Source organism: Salmo salar, chromosome 11, assembly GCF_965601325.2.
Source record: "Salmo salar chromosome 11, fSalSal1, whole genome shotgun sequence".
Taxonomy (NCBI): domain Eukaryota; kingdom Metazoa; phylum Chordata; class Actinopteri; order Salmoniformes; family Salmonidae; genus Salmo; species Salmo salar.
This window is the reverse complement of record NC_138301.1, coordinates 16067172-16093908: the sequence shown is the minus strand read 5'-3', so window position 1 is coordinate 16093908 and position 26737 is coordinate 16067172. Positions and strand designations below refer to the sequence as shown.

The 26737-nt window shown below is 43.5% G+C and overlaps 2 protein-coding genes and 1 pseudogene across 5 annotated transcripts; 2 read left to right on the top strand and 1 right to left on the bottom strand.

Annotated features, from left to right (window-relative positions):
• Nucleotides 1–166: 166 nt before the first annotated feature.
• LOC106562065 (embryonic polyadenylate-binding protein 2-B) lies at nucleotides 167–3210 on the top strand. 3 transcript variants are annotated; one of them, XM_014126614.2, is made up of 7 exons: nucleotides 167–240; nucleotides 327–554; nucleotides 1081–1174; nucleotides 1519–1589; nucleotides 1733–1839; nucleotides 2004–2091; nucleotides 2247–3210. In XM_014126614.2, the coding sequence occupies exons 2-7, from the start codon at nucleotides 486–488 to the stop codon at nucleotides 2565–2567; spliced, it is 750 nt and encodes a 249-aa protein (XP_013982089.1). In that variant the 5' UTR covers nucleotides 167–240; nucleotides 327–485; the 3' UTR covers nucleotides 2568–3210. The 3 variants fall into 3 exon arrangements, with proteins under 3 accessions (XP_013982089.1, XP_013982090.1, XP_013982088.1); XM_014126615.3 differs by lacking the exon at nucleotides 167–240 and having other exon boundaries at nucleotides 247–554; nucleotides 1522–1589; XM_014126613.3 differs by lacking the exon at nucleotides 167–240 and having other exon boundaries at nucleotides 255–554.
• An 11-nt stretch (nucleotides 3211–3221) lies between these two features.
• Nucleotides 3222–4696, bottom strand: LOC106562066 (trafficking protein particle complex subunit 2-like protein). Its single transcript, XM_014126616.3, has 5 exons — nucleotides 4600–4696; nucleotides 3815–3987; nucleotides 3633–3720; nucleotides 3444–3523; nucleotides 3222–3357 (listed from the first exon to the last, which is right to left on the bottom strand). The coding sequence occupies exons 1-5, from the start codon at nucleotides 4630–4632 to the stop codon at nucleotides 3312–3314; spliced, it is 420 nt and encodes a 139-aa protein (XP_013982091.1). The 5' UTR covers nucleotides 4633–4696; the 3' UTR covers nucleotides 3222–3311.
• A 2473-nt stretch (nucleotides 4697–7169) lies between these two features.
• Nucleotides 7170–25981, top strand: LOC106562064 (N-acetylgalactosamine-6-sulfatase-like; annotated as a pseudogene). The gene is made up of 11 exons (XR_014379343.1): nucleotides 7170–7274; nucleotides 7939–7988; nucleotides 10539–10692; nucleotides 11780–11916; nucleotides 12172–12267; nucleotides 14044–14052; nucleotides 17436–17572; nucleotides 17859–17961; nucleotides 20309–20429; nucleotides 24789–24906; nucleotides 25542–25981. The product of XR_014379343.1 is annotated as an N-acetylgalactosamine-6-sulfatase-like (transcript).
• Nucleotides 25982–26737: the final 756 nt, after the last annotated feature.

Below are 26737 nucleotides of genomic sequence, written 5' to 3'. Positions count from 1 at the left end.
AGGTACGGGCAGCATTTGGACAAGTCACCTTATCCTGACATTATAATCAATAGCAGTTCGCATTGAAACCACACGATAATTACATGGTGGCATTTTTGAAAATAAAATTATACTTTATAGATTCATTTTTATTTTTTATAAAATGCCCATTCAACAACTGATTGGGCGAGCCCACAAACATGTGATGCACAGACAGGTGACAATTAATTGACATTCCCCCTCGTCATATTGGACAGACAGGTAAGCAACCAGTATTGACAAGGCGTGGGTAGATTCCGTCCGCGGGAAGATATTTTTATTTAATCCAAACAACCTTCTGTATTTAGGCTACATTTATCGGCCTTATCAAAATCGGATTAGTGATTAAAGACACCATCGATTGCATTGGAGTCTCCTACACTGGACTGGTTACAAGAGAGCGACGTCGCGGGCATTAAAGTGGGGTCCGCGGGCATGGGTTTGGTGTCTGCTGTTGACCACTGAATATGGCGGAGCAAAGGCAAGATATGTACATAGAAGGCGAGCTCGCGGGAGATCATTACATGGAGGACCCGGTATGTAAGGAAACATAAGACAATTGTATTCGGCCTTGCGTGATACAATTTGCAGGCTAGCCTACTGTTTTTTTTTTCTTGAATGCGCAAATGATTGTAGGCTACATAATGTAGGGTTTAGGGATATTCCAGGTAGCCTATTGTATTATTATTGCAGCACATATGCTATGTCCCACCTATGTTACCTGATTGATATGACAGTTTTGTATGTTTTAAACTGCATTATCTTGCCACTATATATCCATCCACTGGGTAATGTGGCAGCAGCGTGTGGTTCTGAACAACAATATAATTGCATCCTCAAACAACTATTTAAGACAGCTGTTCATATAGGCCACTGAGATGCTAGGCATATGTGGGCCCGCTGCCACATTAGAACCCGAAACCTCAAGGCACTTGCTCATCTCATGCGTTTCAGACATGTTTTCATGTTGTCTGAAAGTTTTTTTTTTTTAAGTGTCTCATACTGCATAGTCGTTATGACACTGCATGTTTCAGATGTTTTGGCATTTCCCTTTCCATATAGGAACTTGAAGCCATCAAGGCACGGGTGCAAGAGATGGAGGAGGAGAGGCTGAGAGCAGTGCAGTATGAGGCAACAGAAAGCCAGATCCAGGCAGGTGAGCTCCTGTTCAGCCTAGCCAGCTGGCCCACACCTGAGCCCATCTGCTGGGCTGGCCTGCCACGGTGTGGCTCACATCATTTCCCAATGAGATGAGCAGTGAGCCGCAGCGTTCCAGAAGGGTATCCTCATTGCCCAAGGCCCGGCATCCTCTATTTCAGGTTATCCCTTCCTCTGATGGAATGGGGCTCTCTCTCTAGTGTCTTCTTGCAAACACCTCTTGATAAATATATCTAACTAGTCTACAGTTCCTCAAGGTGTTGTAATTAGTTGCTTTGTGTTGCTGACTTTCGATTTCCGTCGTGTGAAATGTGCTCCAGTGTTCTCTTGTGTTCAAAATAGCAGGTATGTTCTATACAATGACCCATGAGGAAAGGATAGATGCTGACAACAGATCTGTCTATGTGGGGAATGTAAGGTTTACTTTTTTAATTAATGTCTACATTTACCTTTAGCATTCATGTCAAGTTATACACAATTCATATTTGATATGATATCCACAAAGTAACTGAGGGTCCTCATGCATAGACTCATGATATTTTATGGAAATGAACAGGTGGAGTATGGTGCCACTGCAGATGAGTTGGAGATCCATTTCAATGGCTGTGGTCCTGTCAACAGAGTAACCATCCTTTGTGACAAATTCTCTGGCCATCCCAAGGGGTGAGTTTAACTATCCATCCCATCACGTGGGACATCAGTTTCAATGCAAAGTCCAATTACAAATAGTTTATCCACCATTTTATTTGTTTCTTGGAGATTTTGTATGTTCTGATTACAATTTGAGTATGTTATTGTGTATAAATTGACAACTTTCTTTCTCCCAGTTTTGCATATATTGAGTTCCATGACAGGGACTCTGTGCAGACTGCCATGAGCCTGGATGAGACAGTATTCAGAGACCGTGTCATAAAGGTTAGTAGGAAGGGATTACTTGAATTCTAAACTCAAAACACACTTGATTTGATGAAGTTGCACATTTATGAATAAATTGAGCTGAATAAAGTTTTCCTGTGAATTGTAAATGATTCCAGGTCTTTTAGGTTGTTTCTGTGGCCTTTGCATTGCAGGTATTGCCAAAAAGGACCAACATGCCAGGAATCAGCACCACAGACAGGGGGATTCACAGAGGTGCTCGATCCAGGGGACGAGGTTTCCACCCACCCAGATACAATGGGTATCAACAAGGCAGGTTCCGATACAACACTGGCCCCGCCAGGTCAGTCTCGCCACACCCATACGGGCCCCCAGCTGGGAAGAGACACTGGGGGGTCCCTGAGCATCGTGAGCAGGGCCCTAAACGGCACCCATGCCTTCTCCTCATAACCCCACCCACTGACCACTCGAGGCCAGGGCACACTGGACACATGCACCCGCAGCAACACTACTGAATCACGTCTGTATTCAAGTGATTGTTTAATAAACATGGGATGTGAATTTCAGGATATCGTGACTTGCTCGTCTCTACTCATTTGCAAATTATTTTCCATGCATGTTAATGGGCAGAAATTGAGACAAGCACAGATTTCAACCTCATTGAATTGATTCATATGGCATCTGTTAACAGCCTCCATAAAAAGTTTTTGCAACTTAATCCTAACAAGTCAATGGCCATTTTATCCTCTTACTGTAGGGGAAATGGAAGAGGCCAGCCTTGGTTTGCTGCTTATTACTGTGAAAGATTGTGCCTATGGTGTTTTATTTTAGTTGAGCACAGTTTTACTGTGCAATTTACCAAGGACTGTTTGACTGCACAGCCATTTGCCATGTCATACTTTGTTTTAAGGATGTTTTGATCAGATCACTCATTTTGTTGGTGTGGCTATCGAGCTTGTAAGTATAGTTGTTCTAAAAAAGAAATGATAAAATTTGCATTGTGATTGGCTTTCTTTTGTATTTCTTTTAACTATAATGACATGCAATTGGCAGTTTGCTTCAAGTACATAACTCAATCGCTCAATGTTTATCACTGTATATAATGTCAAACATCTTTGCTTTAGAAATGAATGAATAAATGAATTACACTTGATAGTGCTTCTTTGAAATGGTGTAAATGAGGTTCTGATGGACATAGTTTATTATGAGGCAACACGCAAAGGGTTTCAAGAAATTATGTACAGATGTTCAGGAGGATATCAGCTAGCTTGCACCATCATTGCAGACACCATGCTGTCAAAGGCCCTGGAGGAAAAAAGGTGTAAATCAGACAACAGCAATTTTGATAGATACACCATTGCATAATTATCACTGTGGTAGGGATAACTTACTTGGACTGAATGGTGTCTCCAGGATTGTAGAATGGGTTGCACATCACATCAGTAAATGAGTTGTGTAGCTTTCTGAACATCTGAAGGAAAGAATGTGTCAAGTAGTTTCATCAACATGACCATAAACTGAAGCAATCAGATCCCCTGAAAGCCATTAAGAGAACCATACAGATTCAGGAGTTGACTTACACTTCTAATCTCATTGTCCCGCAGAGATGTGTTTGACGAGTCCACAACAATGACAAACTTCACCTTGGAGTTTGTCACATAGCCATATCTGGTATGTCGGTAAAGGATAATATTTTCAATTTTATAGGAGAAAAAACATGCAGACAGGAGTGTAATATACAATTTTTATCATATAAGGATACACTTTGTAGTCCTCAGTTGGGTACAGTAGCCCAAGGTAAAGCTCTCTCTGGTCTGCCATAGCTTTGCCGACTGCTGAAATCTTCTCTTCCACCACATCCAGAGAGGTATGCACCGTGTAGTGAAACTTCAGTTCATTCTGTACGGGTACACTTCGGATGTACAGAGGATAATTCTAACAGAATAGGAAATTAATTACTGCAACCTTTAATAATAAAGCCTAAATTCATCACAAAATAATGTATATAAACAGGCCAAATACTTGCAGATAGAATGTCTATGGTGCTGGACCACTGGTTGAGAGTGCGCAAGCCTTTTGTTCCAGCCCAATACTAATACACCTGAGGGCTTAATGATGACCTAGTTAACAAATTAGGTGTGTTTGGCTAGGAAAAAAGCCTCAACCTTCTTTGGTTTGGACCAAGATTGAAGAACAGCAGTGATTTGCTAGCTATCTGCACATTAATTGAATAAGAATAGCTAGCTACGTCCGGACCTTTCACCTGAAGTGTGACTTAATGCGTTATTATTCCATGCTTATCTCTCAAATGAACTCTACGATAAACCATACTCAATGTATCTAGTTAGCCCAGTTGGCTAACTACTACCTAGCCTTATAGCATCACAGTCAACACTCAGTTTCGTAGAGGGGTTGGGTTAAATGCGGAAGACACATTTCAGTTGAATGCATTCAGTTGTACAACTGACGATGTATCCCCTTAGAGGCTAGTCAATACAAAAACGAAATTCAAATGTCGATGTAAATAGCGTTCTTGTTTCATTTTACCTCTTTAGCGATGACAGCAATACAGACCGCCATCTTGGAATTATGTACACTGTGCCTGCCAAGACGTATCACGTGACTGTGATAGATAAAGACTTGTAAGATAACTTAACTTTAATTTTGTGTAACTGTTTATGTAAAATAACGGGAGTTATTATAAATATTTTAATCAATACAAAAATGTGTTTTCAAGCGTGACTACATCGGGCAGTAAAGTCAGCTTCACTATTTGAATATGCGCAAGTGTTGCGCTAAAAACGCTCATGAAAGCAATGAAAAATCGTCATGTGCTTCCTGAATGTGTTATCATGTGATCACTGCAATGGATGTCTGTCTAATTCAAACTTTGATATTGTTTTGTAGTTTAATATGTGGTTTTTGGGGCAGATAATCCTTCAAACAAGTCGACTCCGAGCATTGTCATCATTATTATGGATGACGTAAGATGTTGATGTACGTTTAGTTTGGGGAGTCTTACTTTTGTGGCATGAGACTTTTTTTGAATGTATTTCTAAAACCTGTGGCATGATTACTCAAATGGAAAGGCTGTGTCCACTCTGATTATATGCCACGTATACTTGACACATATTGACATACAATACTACACAGCATGCCAACATGTGCTTGGTATTTGGTCTCTGTCAGGAAATGGCAACCATTTCTCTGCAACTCTTTGTGATGGTAAAGTCTGCTTATCATAGCATCATGATCCACTGGCATTTGACAGCTTGTTCCTCTAATGTTTAGATGGGTCTCTAAGGAGACCCCAAACCTTGACTCCATGGCTGCCCAGGGGATGCTGTTCCCCAACTTCTACACAGCTAACCCCCTCTGCTCTCCATGTCAGTGTCAGCTCCATACATGTCATATTTGATTAAAGTCCCAGTCCTTTTGAATTCATAGATATGAAAACATATTACACTGATTAAAAAGACAGAAGGAATTCATAGTCTGGATTCATATCCGGAATTGGCACCACATGCATAAGAACCTGACTGTCGGTGCGACAATCAATGATGACAATTCAATAGTAATTCAATATTGTCATTGGAGAGGAATAGTTACAGTGATGATAACGTCACTGTGATTAAGTGGGATTTGGGTGAGAGGTTGGTGGTAGATGCAGCCAGGAATCCTTCAAAAGCCTTTTGAAACAATGTGACGCATACATCAGAAGCCTAAGCTGTGTGTGTCTGGGTGATAGAGGGGAGAAGACTCATTATGCTAATAGGGATAATACACTATTGAAATATGCTAATGATACCTAATTTGGGAATTTGAATGAACGTGTTATGCAAAATAGATCAACCCTTTTCTTTTTTTCTAATTAATATTTAAGCAAATAAGACCTAATCAATTGCTTATCTCATATGTGTGTGTGTGTGATGTGTGCCTGAAGGAAGCCAAGTGCATCATACCTGGCTATTTGTATTAATGCGACGGAGAGGGTATTAGAGGATTCAGCCACTGAATGTTAATTAGAAATGTAATCATATACTGAAATGGTACGTGGCTTAATCACAATATCCAGGGTGAGCTCCCATATATATATTTGTATTTGAAAATATAGCCTGACGCAAAACCCAAATGCAAAGCTCAACTCGGTTCATACATACAGTACCAGTCAAAAGTTTGGACACACCTACTCATTCAAGGGTTTTTCTTAATTTTTACAATTTTCTACATTGTAGAATAATAGTGAAGACATTAAAACTATGAAATAACACGTATGGAATCATGTAGTAACCAAAAAAGTATTAAACAAATCAAAATCTGAGATTTTTGATTCTTCAAAATAGCCACCATTTGCCTTGATGACAGCTTTGCACACACTTTTTTATTAGTCTTTTTTTCTTGTTTTTTAAAATTTCTTTATTATTATGATTATTTATTCATTTTTTACCCCTTTTTTTGCCATGATTTTGTGATATCCAATTGGTAGTTACAGTCTTGTCCCATCGCTGCAACTCCCGTATGGACTCGGGAGAGGCGAAGGCCAAGCCGCACTGCTTCTTGACAAAATGCTCGCTTAACCCGGATCTGACTAGTTATATACTGTGGAACTTTATGTAAAATCACATGCAGCCTCTCCCACATTAACTACGCATTCAGCTGATCATTGAAATAGTTTATCAAAACATGATGTTGATGTCTCTTATCCTATTACTCCTTAGCCAGAGCTTCACTTCTGACAGGACGATTACCAGTTAGAAATGGATTCTATACCACCAATGCCTATGCCAGGAATGGTGAACTCTCACTCTGTCTCTCTTTTGAGTTATATTTTCCTTGCTGCTTTGCCCCACAAATGAATGTAACCCCTGACCTTTGCAGCCTACACACCCCAGGAGATAGTAGGAGGGATCTCAAAGGACAAAATTCTATTACCACAGGTACTGAAGAAGAAGGGTTATGTCAACAAGATCATCGGCAAGTGGTGGGCACCATTCATTTTGATCTCATTTGAAGTGGTAACAATAGTGACAATTCTAATTTTGTGTTTCCCCTTCCCCCATCATTTTTCCTGGCCTAAGGCATCTTGGTCACAGAGCTCATCACCTACCTCTGGAGCATGGTTTTGATGAATGGTTTGGTGCTCCAAACTGCCACTTCGGTCCCTACAACAGCAGCGACAGGCCTAATGTCCCGGTCTACAACAACTCTCAGATGGTGGGAAGGTATACACACACACAACCCGCACACACGCCCACGCTCGTTCCCTCACTCACACAGAACAGAAAACATAAAAATCTTCTCTCCCGGACTCTTTCAGTGTTTGGCTCGGCTGGTTGCTCCTCTGAATGAGGATAATTTCTTTACTCCTCTTCTCTGTACCAGCTGCGCTTGTGTATTCCATTTTCCGCCCATTTGTTTTCCCCAAAACAGCCATATGTGTATTCAGGGTCATTGGCGCTAGCAGGCGGGCGCTTTTTGCGCTTAGCCGTGGGTTTAATCAGCATAGCGTACCTGAGCCTGGACAGACGCACACACACGCACCCAGGAGACGGCAGGTTGCGTTGGCGGTGAGTGAGGACACCTGGAACAGCCCGAGCATGAGAGAGACGGTGGGCGCTGCTGCGTCTACCGTTCCACGCTTCAGTACTATTTCATAACAGTTCCCCTGCTCTTCAGAGACTTCTCAAATCTGCTTCTCTAAACTCCCCTCTAATCACAGCCTGGGAGGACGGGCTTTTCAAAGTCTGCTGCTGGGTTTTTGGAATAAAACAAATTGTTTATTAAATAGCCACGGTGTGAGTGTTGTGTATGAGTCCTATTGATAACTAATAACTATTGTACTTATGTAGATGACATGGAAACTAATGAACTACGTTTGTTTTCCAGATACTATGAGGAGTTTGGGATCGATAAGAAAATTGGAGATCTACTTGGAGGTAAGTGATTGAGTGGCAGACGTCCATCCCAGTTCTTCCTTACAAATACTTCTTGTAATAGGAATTTCCAGGTGAACAAAAGGGAGAGCAGTCATTGATGAAGTCAGTCAAAACCAATCCAGTTTAATTACAAGTTACAACAGGGAGACACCTACAGCACAAAAGCAGAGAAAGTGTCTAACTGGCCTTCTCTAAGCAGGCCTTTATATTCTAATCTCACAGCACCAATGTTCTGTAAACACCTGCTGAGAGGCAGGTAGGATGTCACAAATCAACTGCTACAGAATCGCACACTGTCACAGAAGATAATAACAATCAATGTCCTCGGTCTTTGTACCTCCAGTCTAGCGTCAATCCCTATCAATCACCCAAAAACAAACACCATTCTGCACTAACTGTCATTTTTATTCAGACATTTGGAACAACACAAATAAATAATCATAAGATTTAAAACTATAAAAATATAAATAAGACTCATAAATATCAAAAATAAGTAACAAAGACAAAGAGAAACAATCTTGTGTTGTTTTGGCACTCGAGCGTCAATACATTACCCATCCCCCCAACACTGTCAACCAAGAGTCAAGACTAAACCAATTCACCTTGGTGGTGTGCAGACTGGTTTTATATTATTCTTAACGATTTCACACAAACCAGAAAAAAAATGCAACAACATGTCTGTGAAACTATATATTCACAGTATTATGAATGAATTGTGGTTTATTTGGTAGCATTTTTTGGTGTGACTGATTTTACTAATTAGTACTGTACAACGTTAGATGTGCACTATTTGATAGATTCCCCCACCCTCCCTACCTCGGGCTTCCAGTGGGGAGACCTGAGGTCAACCTACCCCCGCCCCCTTCCCATCTCGTACTTCTGAGTGGGAGACCTTCCCAGGCAGTAGCCTGCTTAGCTCACAAACTAGAATCAGGGCGCCCTCTCTGACAAGGTGAGTTGACCTACAGTCCCACACGGTGACATGATATCACTGACGTGACGTGCAAATGAGCGATAGAAAACTGATCGCGCAAATGTCACCATTCCACAAAAAATTGTATGGCCGCCCTGTGCAGGATGCCGCCCTGTGCAGGATGCCGCCCTGGGCGGCTGCCCATGTTGCATATACCTAAATCCGCCACTGATCAACAGATATGAGAACAATCCATAATGTACAGTATCAAGTCTAGTTACCATCAACCCATACACAAATGAGTGTCCCAAATAGAACACTGGAAATCATGTGTATTAAAGTGAGGGAAAAAAGTATTTGATCCCCTGCTGATTTTGTACGTTTGCCCACTGACAAAGAAATTATCAGTCTATAATTTTAATGGTAGGTTTATTTGAACAGTGAGAGACAGAATAACAACAAAGAAAATCCAGAAGAACACATGTCAAAAATGTTATGAATCGATTTGCATTTTAATGAGGGAAATAAGTATTTGACCCCTCTGCAAAACATGACTTAGTACTTGGTGGCAAAACTCTTGTTGGCATTCACAGAGGTCAGACGTTTCTTGTAGCTGGCCACCAGGTTTGCACACATCTCAGGAGGGATTTTGTCCCACTCCTCTTTGCAGATCTTCTCCAAGTCATTAAGGTTTCGAGGCTGACGTTTGGCAACTTGAACCTTCAGCTCCCTCCACAGATTTTATATGGGATTAAGGTCTGGAGACTGGCTAGGCCACTCCAGGACCTTAATGTGCTTCTTCTTGAGCCACTCCTTTGTTGCCTTGGCCGTGTGTTTTGGGTCATTGTCATGGTGGAATACCGATCCACGACCCATTTTCAATGCCCTGGCTGAGGGAAGGAGGTTCTCACCCAAGATTTGACGGTACATGGCCCCGTCCATCGTCCCTTTGATGTGGTGAAGTTGTCCTGTCCCCTTAGCAGAAAAACACCCCCAAAGCATAATGTTTCCACCTCCATGTTTGACGGTGGGGATGGTGTTCTTGGGGTCATAGGCAGTATTCCTCCTCCTCCAAACACGGCGAGTTGAGTTGATGCCAAAGAGTTCAATTTGGTCTCATCTGACCACAACACTTTCACCCAGTTGTCCTCTGAATCATTCAGATGTTCATTGGCAAACTTCAGACGGGCATGTATATGTGCTTTCTTGAGCAGGGGGACCTTGCTGGCGCTGCAGGATTTCAGTCCTTCACGGCGTAGTGTGTTACCGATTGTTTTCTTGGTGACTATGGTCCCAGCTGCTTTGAGATCATTGACAAGATCCTGGGCGGATTCCTCACTGTTCTCATGATTATTGCAACTCCACGAGGTGAGATCTTGCATGGAGCCCCAGGCCGAGGAAGATTGACAGTTCTTTTGTGTTTCTTCCATTTGCGAATAATAGCACCAACTGTTGTCACCTTCTCACCAAGCTGCTTAGCGATGGTCTTGTAGCCCATTCCAGCCTTGTGTAGGTCTACAATCTTGTCCCTGACATCCTTGGAGAGCTCTTTGGTCTTGGCCATGGTGGAGAGTTTGGAATCTGAATGATTGATTGCTTCTGTGGACTGGTGTGTTTTATATAGGTAACAAACTGAGATTATGAGCACTCCCTATATGAGGGTGTCCACAACACAACACTTGACTTCATATTTCACCAAAACATGGCCCAGTGGCCATTTCTTCTCTACCGGGCAGCAGACGCTACGCACGCTTCAAAACGGTTCCTGGGGAAGAGCCAGAGGGGGCGGTAGGATCACAACACTTGAAGCTACAATCATAAAATGTCAATAATAATGTCATATATAGAAACGGACACTGCAAAGTCTTACACAGAGACATGTGATGTGTTGCTGACAAAGCACGGAGCGTTTCTTCCAGAACAGAGGGTTTGGACACACTCTTGGTTATTAACCTGTATCATTGTTGGCTTTGTTGATCTGGCTATTATAGGACCTAATTAGTACATATCTCTTGATGATTTTCTACCCCGGTACAGTATTTCTGTTTTTGTACAATGTTTACCAAACTGGCTTGTTGTTTTAAAGCTCTACTTAGATCTCTGGGTCTTAGGCCATTGATTTAGGGGCTTTGTGAATGTGTGAAGTGGATGAGCTGTGCCTGCAGCAGTGTTACAGCGTGGGGAAAGTCATTAGCATGAGCCACTGCGTATTCTACTAGGTGATCTATTGCCCATCTCACACCTGGAAACGTGAGCAGAATTAGATGCCACTTGGAAAAAGAATCACGGTATCAACATGAAGATTAAAAATGGAAAATGAGAAAAATATTGTAAAAATGAAGAGAAGAAAAAAACAGTTTCTTGCTCTGAGGATATTTGTCAATTAAATGTAGATTTTTCACACCCTTTTGCCCCTCTGTGGTTGTGGTGAGGGTAAAGGGATGTGTTGCTCATCTGGGCTCAGGTCACTTAGTATTCCTCTCAGTCTCAGTGAACACTCAGGCCTCACTAAGCAGGCATTTCTTCAGAATGCCAAATGAGTTTTTGTTGACAGAGAAATGGATCAGAGATGAAAAGTGTTAGCCAGGTGCCTGGGATAGGTGGCTCACACTGAGATGGAATACTTTTCTATTTTTTCCAACAGGCTTTTAGTCCATGTTTTTTGGGTGTAAACTCTTGTTGCTAAATACCAAATGTTTGATAGTAAATACCTAATTTACCTCCATGTTTTCTACGATATTGCAACTTGGTTGATGGCTTTGCCTAGCCCTAGTGCCTACACAGACCTGTCTGTCTCTATGGTGAGTTGGGGTTGGGCATTTGAAGTTCCTGAGATACTGTTGTTTGAATGGCTTGTGTGTGTACTGCAGGTACAGTCCGGTGATGCAGTTATGGAGCTGGACTACGGTGTTGGACAGATCCTGGTCTGGCTGCGTGCTCTGGGCATCGAAAAGGACACCTTTGTGTTCTTCACCTCAGACAACGGGGCCGCAGTGATGTCCGGCCCCAAGCAAAGTAAGAGCTGCACGCCATGATTTAGTCTCTCAACTCATCCCCTGATACCAACAAATGCAATTCCATGCTGTTTTCTTACAGTTCTTGTACACATGCCTGTATCGATAGATGTGAGTAATGTACTCTATCTCTATGAGTAGTATGTGTGGGTATTTTCTTTGTTTGGGGCTCCTTTCAGTTGTGTATAAAGTAAGTTGTTTTAGTAATCTCTTTATCATGGTGCTTAGAGTGTGAGTGATGTTTCTGTCCCCTGAGGTGGCAGTGACGGTCCGTTTCTCTGTGGGAAAGAAACTACGTTTGAGGGGGGGCGTGAGGGGACCTGCCGTCCCCTGGTGGCCTGGACACATCCCAGCAAGGCACGGTGAGAACTCTCTCTTTCTCTCTGTTCTACCTGTCCGGAAGATCTCCAGGTTCCAGGTGTTCTAGATATGTTCTTGGTGTTCTACTTGTCTGGAGTTGGGGAACATCTCCTGGTATTTACACACAGCTGTGAGTGACTGTAGTGCTATCTGTCTGTAAGCAGGTTTTCAAGCAGGTACCACATTAGAAAGTAATTACAATTAGTCATTTCAGTAATCGTCTCCCTCATATCATTGTAGTTCTTTGTTTCGATTGTGTATCAATGTCCTCAACATCGTCACAACTCAACTCTCTTCAGGTGCTGGCATTGCAAAAGCAAACACACCGTTTTTTGGTTTGTGTGGGTGGGTGGGTGGGTGGGTGTGTGCGCGCGCGCAAGTGTGGACTTTTTTCAAATACTTTTTGAGGTGGCAAGGTTCATCTTCATAACCCCCCCCTTTCCTGTCTTCCTCCTCTGTGAGCCTGTGAGGAGGACTTTCCCCCTGATCCGCTAAGCTTGTGCGTTTTGCAAATGACTTTTAATTGTATTAGGGGCAGCTGTGACACGGGGCTGTGGCGCAGAGGGATTTTTGGAGGAGCGAGCGGAGGAAGCAGTCTGTAGGCTGAAGTAAGCCCTGCCCCCGGCTCATATCTGAGGGGTGTGCTGTGGCCTGATAGCGCTGCAGAGTGGCGAGGGAGAGGGGGATTGGGAGCGTGTTAAGCGGCTAATCTGTTTGTCTGTTTGCTGAGGTTGGATTGAGCTGTAATGAGGACTTCTGTATCTGAATATGCCAGGCGCACAGGATAAAGGACAGGAAAAAAGAGAAGTAAAGGGGTGGTTAGGAGAAGAGAGGGAAGGGTGCACCCGGTGCAGTGTTCTACAGGGTTGCTTCTGGAAAAGACGGCAGTGCCAGGGAGGTAGGGAGGGTTTGTATGCAGGGTCTTTGGTGTGCTGGTGCAGTGCCATAACAACTAAACCTCTGTGTATACGTTTGTCTGTAGCACCTGCTGGTGGGTTAACTAGAGAAATTACTGCAGATGAAACACTTCTGAGAATGGAGTATTCTGAATGAGGCACCACTGTTATGCTGAAGAACAGGGATCATCAACTAGATTCAGCCGCGGGACGTTTTTGTCTTCAGTGGATGGTCAGGGGGCCGGAACATAATTACAAATAATTTGTAGACGGCAAATTGACCGCAAATAGCCCAAAGAGATATAATATTTGACTAAAACATAATCATTTCAAACCTCGCTTACATTTGTATATGATCTCATACATCTCTCAATTATGCGTGGGAATACTTGGGAACAGATTTCCAAAATTAAAATCATTTGGAGCTGATTTGTTGGGGTTTTTACAGTCTTAAAAAAATAAAAAAAATAATAGTAAATTTGGCCCGCGGGCCGCCAGTTGGGGAACCCTGCTGAAAGCCGTCTGTGGCTTTGGTCTGTGGATCGGGCAGGAATACATGGGGCGAGCTCCTCTGTGAGTCTATGACAAAACAGATTTGTCGTATGGGTTTTGTTTCATCTCTCTGCTGCTGGGGAGGATGGCCAAAAATATGATTTCCCTCTCTGTTGCTTTGTGCCGCGCTGAAATCTCTCTGTTCATCTGCACATTGAAAAGTTTCATAAGCCCTGAACATAAATGCTGCACATAATGAACAGCCACACGTGCCACGTCGCTTTTGTTAGGAGGATTGTTGGTACAGAGGCCAGCAAACATTACCAAAGCCTACTCTAAATCGTTTCAGATTAAACATGCTTTCAGGTTAAATACTACAGCTAGGTTTGGTTGGTCCAGTTTCAGGTTAGGCTAGGTAAAGTTACTTCTAACATTCTCACACTCATTACAAGAATCTTCAACAGAGGAAGAAGACTCCATTACAATCTGTGTGAATGCCACAGTCTTACTGCACAGTGATTTGATAGATTAAAGTTTTTTTTAAAGTGAATCAGTGTGTAGGTAAACCTAGCATGCCATCGTGACTGAACTGCACATACAGTTGAAGTCGGAAGTTTACATACACCTTAGCCAAATACATTTAAACTCTGTTTTTCACAATTCCTGACATTTCATCCTGGTAAAAATTCTCTGTCTTAGGTCAGTTAGGATCACCACTTTATTGTCAGAATAATAGTAGAGAATGATTTTTTTCAGCTTTTATTTCTTTCATCACATTCCCAGTGGGTCAGAAGTTTACATACACTCAGTTAGTATTTGGTAGCATTGCCTTTAAATAGTTTAACTTGGGTCAAATATTTCAGGTAGCCTTCCACAAGCTTCCCACAATAAATTGGGTGAATTTTGGTGCCATTCCTCCTGACAAAGCTGGTGTAACTGAGTCAGGTTTGTAGGCCTCCTTGCTCGCACACGCTTTTTCAGTTCTGCCAACATATTTTCTATAGGTTTGAGGTCAGGGCTTTGTGGCCACTCCAATACCTTGACTTTGTTATCCTTAAGCCATTTTGCCACAACTTTGGAAGTATGCTTGGGGTCATTGTCCATTTGGAAGACCCATTTGTGACGAAGCTTTAACTTCCTGACTGATGTCTTGAGATGTTGCTTCATTATATCCACATCATTTTCCATCCTCATGATGCCATCTATTTTGTGAAGTGCACCAGTCCCTCCTACAGCAAAGCACCCCCACAACATAATGCTGCCACCCCCGTGCTTCACGGTTGGGATGGTGTCCTTTGGCTTGTAAGCCTCCCCCTTTTTCCTCCAAACATAACGATGGTCATTATGGCCAAACAGTTCTATTTTTGTTTCATCAGACCAGAGGACATTTCTCCAAAACGTACAATCTTTGTCCCCATGTGCAGTTGCAAACCGTAGTCTGGCTTTTTTATGGCGGTTTTGGAGCAGTTGCTTCTTCCTTGCTGAGCGGCCTTTCAGGTTATGTCAATATAGGGCTTGTTTTACTGTGGATATAGATACTTTTGTACCTTTTTCCTCCAGCATCTTCACAAGGTCCTTTGCTTTTGTTCTGGGATTGATTTGCAGTTTTCGCACCAAAGTATGTTCATCTCTAGGAGACAGAACGCGTCTCCTTCCTGAGCGGTATGATGGCTGCCTGGTCCCAAGGTGTTTATACTTGTGTACTATTGTTTGTCCAGATGAACGTGGTACCTTCAGGCGTTTGGAAATTGCTCCCAATGATGAACCAGACTTGTGGAGGTCTACAAATTTTTTTTCTGAGATCTTGGCTGATTTCTTTCGATTTTTCCATGATGTCAAGCAAGAGGCACTGAGTTTGAAGGTAGGCCTTGAAATACATCCACAGGTACACCTCCAATTGACTCAAATGATGTCAATTAGCCTATCAGAAGCTTCTAAAGCCATGACATCATTTTCTGGAATTTTCCAAGCTGTTTAAAGGAACAGTCAACTTAGTGTATGTAAACTTCTGACCCACTGGAATTGTGATACAGTGAATTATAAGTGCAATAATCTGTCTGTAAACAATTGTTGGAAAAATGACCGACTTGCTAAAACTATAGTTTGTTAACAAGAAATTTATGGAGTGGTTGAAAAATGAGTTTTAATGACTCCCACCTAAGTGTATGTAAACTTCCGACTTCAACTGTAGCTCTAATGAAAGTGTTGTTAGTATTGAGGGACAGAGAGCGTGTTGGGAGATGTGCTGGAATGAGAGAGATGAGGTTGACGGCGGGAGCCGGGCACAGGTTCAAATTCCCCCGGTGACTGAGGGGCCGCGGTGGGATGAGGCTGGCTGGGATGGAGGGGGAAAGGGGGGGCTTTTTCCCCAAAACACTGCTGCTTCTGCCACCGTCACAATCCTTTTTGTTGTGTTTATCAGCTGGGAGACACGGAGCCTGAGTGCATTAGACAGGGATAGCAGGTCTGCCACGTCAGATAACTACCACCAAGGTTTAACCTAGAACCACACAGACAAAAGGCTGGCAAAAAGAGAAAATACAGAAAGAAATGTACTGAATGGAGAGAAAAGTGTAAATGGAAATAAATGGGAAATAATGAAATGTTCTCTTTCAACTATTTAGATATTTTTTAAATGGTTTGCATTTTTTGGTGGAGGATTTAGCGAGCGCAGATTATAGAGGAGACTGGTTACCTGTGCTACCTGGTAGTCAACTTCATTAATTGTCCTTTTTGATTTCTCTTGTTTTATGCCATGTGTGTGTGTTAAGCGTGAGAGTGCAGATAATGGAATGTGTTGCAGGGCCCTTTCTGGCTAGTGCAGTGGCTGCGGGAGAAAAAGGAATTCATTTTGGTGGTGTGTGTGCAGGCAGCTGATAGGAGCATGGAGGCACATGGCGGCGCAGCTGCTCTGGGCTGATAGCACTATCTGATTGTGAGCGTGCCGTCTCCCTCAAAGGGCTGCTCAGGAGAGAATGGAATGGAAGATCAAGGATGACAGTGAAAAAATTGCATTTTATCTGAAAATAGTTCAAAGTTTATAAATAAAATAAAGCTTTTCACAGGGACTGGGGAAGGGAGATAAAACAGCTAGCGCTAGCCCGCGCCTCATCTTCTCTCGTTTTCCTCACTCCCCTTTTTCTCCTAATTTACAGAGGCGTTTGTGAGGTTTATAATAAACCTGCGAGCGCAGATTATAGAGGAGACTGAGAACTGCATCATCAGGACTCACGCCCCCCCCCTCCACCCCATCCGCTGTAATGGTGGGCTTTCATAGGGGGCGCGTGCACGCTGTTTGCTATTGTGCTGTCGTGTTGGGTTTCATGCATGGAGAGGGATCCCTTGGTGTCTCTGCAGGCTGCTGGTGTATCACAGCCTCCCAGTAGTGTGAATCACTGTGCTCTAAGGAGAAGTTCTCTCTGCTCCCTAGCCCTGCTCTGATCACGGCGCTTCACAAGGCTGCCGCGCTGTGCTGTTCAGGATGCTAACATGGACACTCACTGCAGCTTCGGAGGAGACGCTCATGCATTTTGACAGGATATTCATTGATTAAAGCAAATAAAGTGTTGTAATTTGGGAACAACATTTTTAAGATTTGTATTTAAATTGATCAGTTTGTGCATTGTTCTGGCGCCTATGGATGCCCTATCTAACTTCCTACAACAATTGCTGTTAAACTTTCATGTCGGCACCCATAGACAATGTGATTCTATCTGGATTTGAATTCCAGTGTGTTACGGTTCAATACCAGGACTCTTTCTCCCATCTCCAGGTGAGCCAGCAGCTGGGGACTGTGGTGGATCTGTTCAGCACCAGTCTGTCTGTGGCTGGCCTCAGCGTTCCAGACGACAGGCTCATAGATGGACTGGACCTCAGCCCTGTCCTCCATAACAACACACTCATCAACAGGTTAGAACTCGCAGCTAGGAGAGGCGGTGGCGGTGCCCCCTGTAGGGAGGCTGCTGGCTGGGGCCCAGGGAGAGGGACCACCCTGGTGGATAAGGTGTTCCACCAAGCACATAATGGGATGAGCCATGGCAGCGTGGTGGTGGGGCGCGAGCCTGGGAGGGGAGGCGACGGAGGGCCAGGCAGTGCAGCGCGGGGGGGGGGGGGGGGGGGGGGGCTTGGAGCTGAGAGAGGGCTGCTGCTTATCACAGGAATCCAGCAGTCACCAATCCCATTTCACACCCAACAGGCCCATCTTCTATTACCGCGGCAACGAGATGATGGCAGTCAGGGTTGGGCCTTACAAGGCCCACTATTGGACGTGGAGCAACTCGTGGGAGGAGTTTAACCAGGTGAGTCACTCTCAGTGACTGTAGTGTATATTTTGCATTCTCTCTCTCTCTCTCTCTCTCTCTCTCTCTCTCTCTCTCTGACTGTAGTTTACCTCTCATTGTCTCTCTCTCACTCTCTCTCTGACTGTAGTTTATCTCTCATTGTCTCTCTCTCACTCTCTCTCTGACTGTAGTCTATCTCTCATTGTCTCTCTCGATCTCTCTCTGACTGTAGTTTATCTCTCATTGTCTCTCTCTCTCTTCCCCACACCCTCAACCAGCCATCCACAGTGCTCTCCAAAAACACACATTTGGTAGTCAGTGTTATCTTGAAAACAGCTCATCAAGTGGCTGTTGTGTACATCAGTGGCTAATGAATATTAATGAGGACACCCCACTTCACCAAAGTACTATCATTCATCAGCACTGGCTGTCGCTGGTGGAGAGTTCTCCCCTCCTGCTGAGTATCCCACTCCTCCCTCCTGTGCCCTGAGGAGTGAGAATGTGTTCTCTCCTCCTCTCGGCACCCTTTAAAATGTGCCCTGCTCTTCTCCCTCAGAAACTTCAGTTTCAAACGTGCAAGTTTGTATTATGTCCCATCGGTTGCTTAAATTGCTCTCTCCTAGAGGGCCGCTGAATCAATAGCAGCCTCCTTTATCAGCTCATGTGAACTGGAGTGGAACTTCACAAATAATGGCGTCTGATTGCCTGTGTGTTGCCTATCGATTGGTGTGTGTGCGTGCGCGTGTTTGTGAATGTGTGTGTCTGCGAGGAAAGGATGGTTTGAAGGGGAGGCTCAGGGTCTCCAAAGCTGACTCTGAGAGTTAATGTGTCGGTTCTTCACCAGAATGGGCAGCGGGCATTCAGAGCTTTACAATGACCCTTTTTCCGAGCATCTCACCCGAGCATCCATCACACAGAAAAACCACCCTTTATTTTCAAGCGGTTTTAAACGGGTCTGAATATTGTGCTGAAATGTTGATCCATCATTCAAGCTTATTATTTTCTTACCAGTTGTAAGTAATGTTGTGTATTTACTATTTATGTTCAATTTAAAATAAAACAAGGATGGTGTGTCTTTTCTGAACTTGAAATTCAATTATGGCTTAATAGCCATGAGCTCTACTGTGATTTTTCTGGTGAAATCCAGCAGATTCGGTGATGTGCAAAATTAGACATTTCACAGGGTTAAGTGGTTTTCATCAAAACCTCTTGTTGGATGGTGTGGTAATGGTGTGAGGTATTATATTGTGTTGGGAATGGGAACATCAGATACAGACCGTTATCTGCTCGGCCTTGTCTTTGGTGGGTAGCATACGTTTAATAGGACTCTTTATATAATCTTTTTCTTTGAGGAAAATATGAAACCAAAATGCTACTTTTGCATTCCATGTTATGTCCCTTGATTCTTCTTATAATGCTGACTACTTTACTCCATCTTGAAAAGAACATTGCTTTATGATCTGCTATATTCTTAATACCATGGGAGATATGGAGTTCTGCTGTGTCTTCTTCTTGGATAACAAATAAATGGGCTTTCTCACAGTCCAGAGGGATTTAGGCTCTTTTACATTTCAAAGACCACAGCACAGAGACTGCTTCAGGACACTATGTGGGCAAGGCTGGATCATAGTGGGCTATGCAGTGTACTGAGGTGAGGTATGTGTGTGGGCGCTCGTGCCTGTGCTCCTTTGAGCGTGACTGCTTGTGGTCCCAGAGGGGGGTAGGTAGAGTGCCTTACAGATGAGTGATCTCTCAATATTAGTCGTGTTGCTCACAAGGGCACCTGAGAGGTATCCCCAGGGGGTCTGGAGGGGGCTATGACTCAATCAGCCTCTGTCAGAGCCAGGCTGCTACCCCAGAGGAGGGGTGGAGGGGAGGAAAGTATAGGGGAGCAAGCCTGCACACTTTTGGGGGTCGGCGGGACAATCGTACAGGCCATGGTCCCACATTCTGGCTGGCAGATAGAGTAGCCACATGGGTAACAGCCACAGGCATACCGTAACCCCAGGGCAGAGAGAACAGGTTGACAGGTTTGAGGTGAGGAAGACGTGATACTATATACCAAACAGATATAGTCACACACACTATACACCATGTACTGTACACATCTACACTCCGCTCCCTTGGACAGATTCCTCCATATCTTCAAACAGAGAGACGGCATCAGGTTCAGGTGTGCAGTGAGAGTGTCGGTCTGTAGGTGGACATCATTGACAGTCTTTTTAATTGAATTTTATTTTCAAGGGCAGTTTCTCAGGGTCAGTTGAAATAGGTTATCTGTTACCACAACAGTCTCCATTGTCCTCTGTGAAGTGGGCGTTAGAAGCTAAAGATCAATTGTGTGTATGTGTGTCTACTCTAACAGGGCAGTAACTTCTGTCCAGGCCAAGAGGTGGCAGGCGTGACCACCCACACCCAACAGGAACACACAATGCAGCCACTCATCTTCCACCTGGGCGGGACCCCGGGGAGAAATACCCTATCAGGTGAGTGCTCATTAAAACAAACAAAGATTCCTTGGTGTACTGTTAGATTGTACTGAACGTAAAGTGAAAAGCAAGGGAAATATAGACAGGGCTTGGGGTTGGTCAGCCAATCTCCACACAGCTCAACAAACAGCAGGCCTCTGGTTAAATAAGAGAAGACAAGAGCAGAGGAGGACGAGGAGGGGGTTGTGGGACTTTGGTGGACAGAATCTATGGGATCAATACTGATCCAGTTGTGGGAAAGAGGCGCAGTGATGACTGAAGATTGATCTTTGCAGCCTCAGACTGGCTGATTAAACACTATTCTTTGTGATTGCAAATAGCTCTTTAAAGCTCGCTGTCTTGCCTCAGACCCACTGCTAGAAGTTAAAATTGCAAGACAAATTGTTCTCATATAAATCGAGAGGGAGTGCTGTTTAATGGACTTTTGTGTGCCTTCGAACATGACCCGTTAGTGGTGTAAAAAACAGTTGGGTGTTTTATTTAGAATACCTTTTAATTTTTCTCTATACATTAAATGTAATTGTGATGGTGTAAAAATGTGGACAAAAAATGGCCTTAATTGTACAAAAGAACCATTATTCGGTGGCAGGTAGCCTAGCGGTTAGAGCATTGGGCCAGTACCGAAAGGTTGCTGGATCGAATCCCTGAGCTGACAAGGTACAAATCTGTCATTCTGCCCCTGAACAAGGCAGTTAACCCACTGTTCCCCGGTAGACCGTCATTGCAAATAAGAATTTGTTATTAACTGACTTTCCTAGTTAAATAAATGTTAAATACATATATATTTTTTTTATTCATTTTTTCTTTCACTTTTTTATTGGCAAAGACACTCAGAGATGAACAAAAGCGTGACATACATTCATATAGTTTCCATAATGATTTGATGAGGGAATAGAATTTCCTATTATCTTGCTTTCTCTCTGATCCGTCTTCATTCTCCTTAATGTTTTCTTCAGTCGGATTAGCTCCTGTCCCCCATGCTGTTTCACACCCTCTGGCTGGCTCCCTCCCTCACCATCTCTCTATACGTCTCTCTCTCTCTCTCTCTTTCTTCCTCTCTCACTTTATCACTCTCTCCTCTCTTAATCTCCCCGTACTCCTTTTCTCACTTGAAGGGAGATGGAATAATTAAACATTCATGTTGTTTTTGATCAGCCCATCTCGTCTCTGCTCTCTTCTATTCAATCCGCATAATTAAAAACAGAAAAATCTATAGCAGTGTTGTGTTGAATGCGTTGGAGCGTTTATTTGGCCGTGTCCCAGACTTATGGAGAGGAGGAGCTGATTTGGCACCTGGAGAGAGGACCCTGTGTCCCCTCTCCAAGTGGGTGGGGGTCATTGGGGTGGACCGTGAGGTCACAATATTCCAGCCCCATACCTCCAGCCCCAGTAATGACACCCAGCCACCATCCACCCCCACTGCCCTCCCTCCCATCTCCTCCCTCTCTCTGTTTCCCTCTCTCCTGTCTGTGTGTCAGGCAGGCTGCTGGCCATGTGCTCCTTGGGCACCCAGCTGGACCGGCTGGCCGTCATTAATCTCTGTCTGCACCTAAAGAGCCACTTAAGATGATGTAGGGCCTGTCTGCACGCATACCTTCAGTTGTGTGGCAGGCTGATACTACAATAGTAACACACGTTGCCCGGGCAGTCGCTCCACTGTCCCAGCCTCTTAGGATACATGGCACACTCACCAGAGACCTGCTGCAGGAATCCAGGGGAATACAGAAGATGCTTTTCCATTCATATCTGAGTTAGGATATATCATATTTTGTCTTTATCTCATTGATATACAATAACAAGACAATCACAAGCACACAGAGATCAGCATTCTACCGCTGTGAAATTTAGACAAAACATTTATTTACTGTTAAGCGTTTTCAGACTGTACATGAGCACATGAAATTGTTCTTATTGGTCCTCTTCTATTGGTGTGGTAGATGACTCCTCCTGTGGTTGTAGATCAGTGGGAAGGTGTGGCTGACTGGGTCCAGTGTATAGTAAGACAGCCCAGTTCTCCCTGCCTGTGTCCCAGTGGGACTGAGACTTAGCCCTGCCTCCTGCTGCTCCGGCTCACTTCCCCTGGGCCCTCGTCACCCTGTGCTGAGCACTTAAGTCCCAGCCAGCCTCGGGCTAATGTAGCAGGCAGCCCTGCACACTCTGGCCTCATCTGCTGCCGACTAGCACTTCAGCCCCCAATCAATAGTCTTCACCGATTTGCTCAATTTCCACAGGAGGAGGAGAAAGGGCAAAGGTATTTGATTGTCTCTTCAATTCCCTCTGCTTGATGCCTGCTGCTGTGTGCGTGCGTGCGTGTGTGTGTGCGTGTGTGTGTGTGTTCGCTCTACCAGTGGGGTTATGAATCACTAATCAGAGTGTGGTGACACACCAGAGCAATACCGCCTTCCCCCTGGGTGTCATGCATTATAAATCAAAAGAGTTCATTTGCATGCAGCGTTATTATTATTCCAGTTTTTGCTTTAACACCAGTGGGCTAAGGGTTATAGTAATGATAATGAGGCTGTGCTGACTGGAGTTTTCTTTGTTTATTTGTGGAGATGGAGTAGAGAAATACATGTGTTTTTATCTATATATTTTTAGGGTTAGGGTGCTCAATGCATAGACAAAGAACAGTCTGTTGACACAAAAAGGGCTGAGTGTACACTTTCTGCACCACACGAAGCTGCTGAGGGGAGGACGGCTCATAATAATGGCTGGAATGGAGTCAATGGAATGGTGTCAAACACATGGAAACCACCATGTGTTTGATGAGTTTGATACCATTCCATGATTCCGTTCCAGCCATTACTATTAGCCTTTCCTCCCCAAATAAGGTGCCACCAGCCGCCTGTGTTGCACACTGTGTTTGGTCTGGCTCTGATGTATGGTTCTAATATTTAGTGAGATAAAGCAACTTCAGAAGTTATCTGAAAACGAATCACAGTGATCAATACAGAGCAGAGAACAGATAGGATGGTAATGAAATCTCCATCATTTTGATCAAGATATTGTCTTTGGTCCATGAAGCGGAATTTGTGATTTCAAATACATATATAGTCAAATTTAATCTGAAATGAAACACTTGTTTCTATAGAAACCTTTACTCATTAAAGATATGATCAAGGCTATGGTATGTTGTGATTCTGGGTCATTGCACAGTATTGCGTCACCACACAACCATAAGAAATAACCAGCAAGCCAAGGCGGAGAGCAGATGGTAAGTTTAGACCGCCATGGCCTTGTTAAGAACCTAAAGGATGAGTTGTGGTGGGGAACACTGGGGCAGTAGAGTAGTGATGCTGGGAGAGCAGAGGGTGTGAATATAGGAGTAGCACATGGCTGAGGAATAGGGGAGCAGGTGCTATTGTGTGTCAGAAGCCCCACTGCCCTCTGGGATGTTGAGGGGAGGTGGAGGTGGGGAGATGGAGGGGAGGTGGAGAAGGAGGAGGGGAGGTGGAGAAGGAGTTTGGGGAGGTAGAGGGGATAGGCGGTGTGAGCCGGACAGGACCTGGGGTTATTACACTAATTGACACTTCACCTCACGCACACCCTCCCCAGGGGCCAATCAGAGAGCTGGCTTTGGGGAGGGGCGGGGGAGGGGCGGGGGCGGAGCTGGCACAGGTGCTGCTTGCGACTGTATTATGGGTGTAATTGCATTGGTGATATTTGTCTATCCACGTGTCGCGCCACCAACCGCCCACTCCCCCCAAACACAGAGAGCCCATTAACCCTACAGGTCCTATTGAGAGCAGACAGAGCAGTGTTCCTTTGAAACACTTCAGGGCCTCTGCGTTTTACACACTGAATATAATAATGCACAGAGGTGCTCCGCCGTGTCCAACAAGAATAATTGAGAGACAGGGGATGGGGAACATGGCCAATCCTGCTGAGAGGGCTCCTCAAAGTGTGGGGGGGGGGGTGCGTGTGCACGTGCGTGCGTATGCTGTCAAAAGGCTCTCATATGAGTTAAGCTTGTCGGCTTTAAACTGTTTCAGTCATTAGTGTACATTCGCTATGGATTATATCAGTTGTTTAAAGGCAGGCAGGTGTCATACAATCATATTAGATAGTCATTTTAGGCTGTACAGCACATGGAAGACTAATCTGCAGATTTATGAAACTGATTTATGAAAAATGTTTTACTAATCATACAGAGATTGTTTTACACTGATCTATATTGTAGGCCTGCTGTGTTTGTGTGCGAATGTGCATTTGTGTGAGCAGTGACCTTCTGTCATCTGTCTATGTGCTGTGACTGACATCTATTCTCTGTGTTAAATTGTATAACTACGCCATTGGTGTGCTGTATGTGTGGTGAGTGTTTTGCACAACTACTTACGTCTGTGTGTTTCTCTGCAGTGTTGTGACTAAGGAGTACCAGGATGCACTGAGTCGGATCACAGCAGTGGTGGGGAAGCATAAGAAGGGTTTGGTACCAGGTGTGGCCCAGCTCAATATGTGTGACATGGCTGTCATGGTAAGATAAATACTACACAGAATGTCCATTCCCCATGTAGCCTCCTTTAACTTGTTTGATATAATACATTTTGTTTCAAAGTATTGTTCTGTGGCTTTTGTTTTCAGTGTTAACATCTCTGACTTGTGTGTTCTTTCTCAAAGAAAATGATTTTAGAAAAGAAATTGCTTAAGAGCTTGCTGTAGTTTTTCTCATTTCTCATTTCCTTTATCTTTTTATAATGCTGAATGCTTTCAGTAAACTATGTGGGCACAATTTCAGATTTGTTTACCAGAGTTATTTTCTTTCCCTTTGTTTGTAAAATAATAGACTATCTTATTGTTATTTGTGGAAAAACACAGCAGCGTGATTCTTGGACCTTTTGTCTCAGCAACTGTTCCTGTGGGTTTTAGCTGCTTTTGGAAAAAATAGGGAGTGTCTGTCTCATTGGTTTTGGTTTTTACAAAACAGCTTAAAATGATCATTGCTTTGTATGCTCATTGCTAAAGCAGTTTGTCCATGATTCTGAGATCTGTGTATCACTAGTGTAGCAGCAGCTCCCCCATGCGGTTTCCTTGGAGAACATCATTTTAATAATGTTCAGCTCAACTGAATTAATGTGTAAGAATGTTTTCTGTGGTTTCTTTCACTGACAGAACTGGGCACCTCCAGGATGTGAAAAGTTAGGAAAATCCCCCAAGTCACAGCCGTGGAAGTGTGACTGGCTGCATTAGCTATCTGTTTCAGCGCCACCCTGGGAAAAGGGAGGATGTCAGCGAAGATGCTGCCTTGATGAAGAGCCATTTTCAGGAATTCAACTTGAATTTCTATTCGTTTTTAACTTGTAATGTTGAAACAGAACAACATATGGTTTGAATGGTGGACGTTAAAAATGTAATGAATGCTTTCTGGGTACCATATGATTATTAATTGAATGAAGCTGATTTGCAATAGCTTTTTTTTAAATGACGCCATCTCTGTAGATGTTTTCTCTCTCGTTACTTACTTATGCACTATTGTGGAAGACATTGAAATAGGGCAACAACGACAACAAACTGTTTTAACTAGAATAAAACAATGTTTCATTTTTATGCAACGTTTTTCAAAATGTTCTTAATAACAGATGTTTTCTAGTGGGCGGCTGATTGAAGATTTCTGCGTCAATCGATGGGTCGTCACTTGCTTCCACAGTCACAAAGTCATAATAATAATAATTTATTAAACTTCGAGCGCTTTTTATAATAGAAATTGCTTCGTAAACAAAAAACAAACAAATAAACAAGCAATATATTATGACAGATCAACCAATAGAGGTCAAGTCTTTGCAGATGGAGAGGGTCAGTTCGTGGCTTGAGCGGAGGGAACTGGTCAGACGATGGTGATGAAGTCTGCTGATGATCTTGTACAGGGCAAGTCTGAACCAGCCCGAGTTTTATAGCCACTGGAATTCTCTTCCACCCTGTGAAGCACCTACTTGGGGGACGCCTCGGCATTCCTCTCACTATTATGAGAGGAATATTAATATAATTATTATTGATGACAATTATATTATAGCTAAATCCCGCCTATTTTTACAGTGTGTGTATATATATATATATATAGATTTTTTATTTTTAAACCTAACCTTAACCACACTGCTAACCGTATGTCTAACCCTAACCTTACATGACGACCAAAAAGCTCATTTTTGTTGTCATACATTTTTACGATAATGGCAGTTTATTCTGACTTTGTAGCTGGGGAATCTAGTGAATACCCAATCGATGTCTCGAAGTCAACGAACAAAACGGGTTTGGGGTTTCCACTAGATCGCATATCTACAATTTGCTTTTAATTGAAGGTTAGCCATACG

Excerpts from the sequence above, each read along its gene's own strand:
- LOC106562065 (XM_014126614.2), top strand. The coding sequence starts at position 486 with ATGGCGGAGCAAAGGCAAGATATGTACATAGAAGGCGAGCTCGCGGGA. Across the intron at positions 1,840-2,003 it reads TTCTCTGGCCATCCCAAGGG|TTTTGCATATATTGAGTTCC; the intron begins GTGAGTTTAACT and ends TCTTTCTCCCAG. Across the intron at positions 2,092-2,246 it reads TCAGAGACCGTGTCATAAAG|GTATTGCCAAAAAGGACCAA; the intron begins GTTAGTAGGAAG and ends TTTGCATTGCAG.
- LOC106562066 (XM_014126616.3), bottom strand. The coding sequence starts at position 4,632 with ATGGCGGTCTGTATTGCTGTCATCGCTAAAGAG. Across the intron at positions 3,988-4,599 it reads TTGCTGTCATCGCTAAAGAG|AATTATCCTCTGTACATCCG; the intron begins GTAAAATGAAAC and ends CTATTCTGTTAG. Across the intron at positions 3,524-3,632 it reads GGGACAATGAGATTAGAAGT|ATGTTCAGAAAGCTACACAA; the intron begins GTAAGTCAACTC and ends TCTTTCCTTCAG.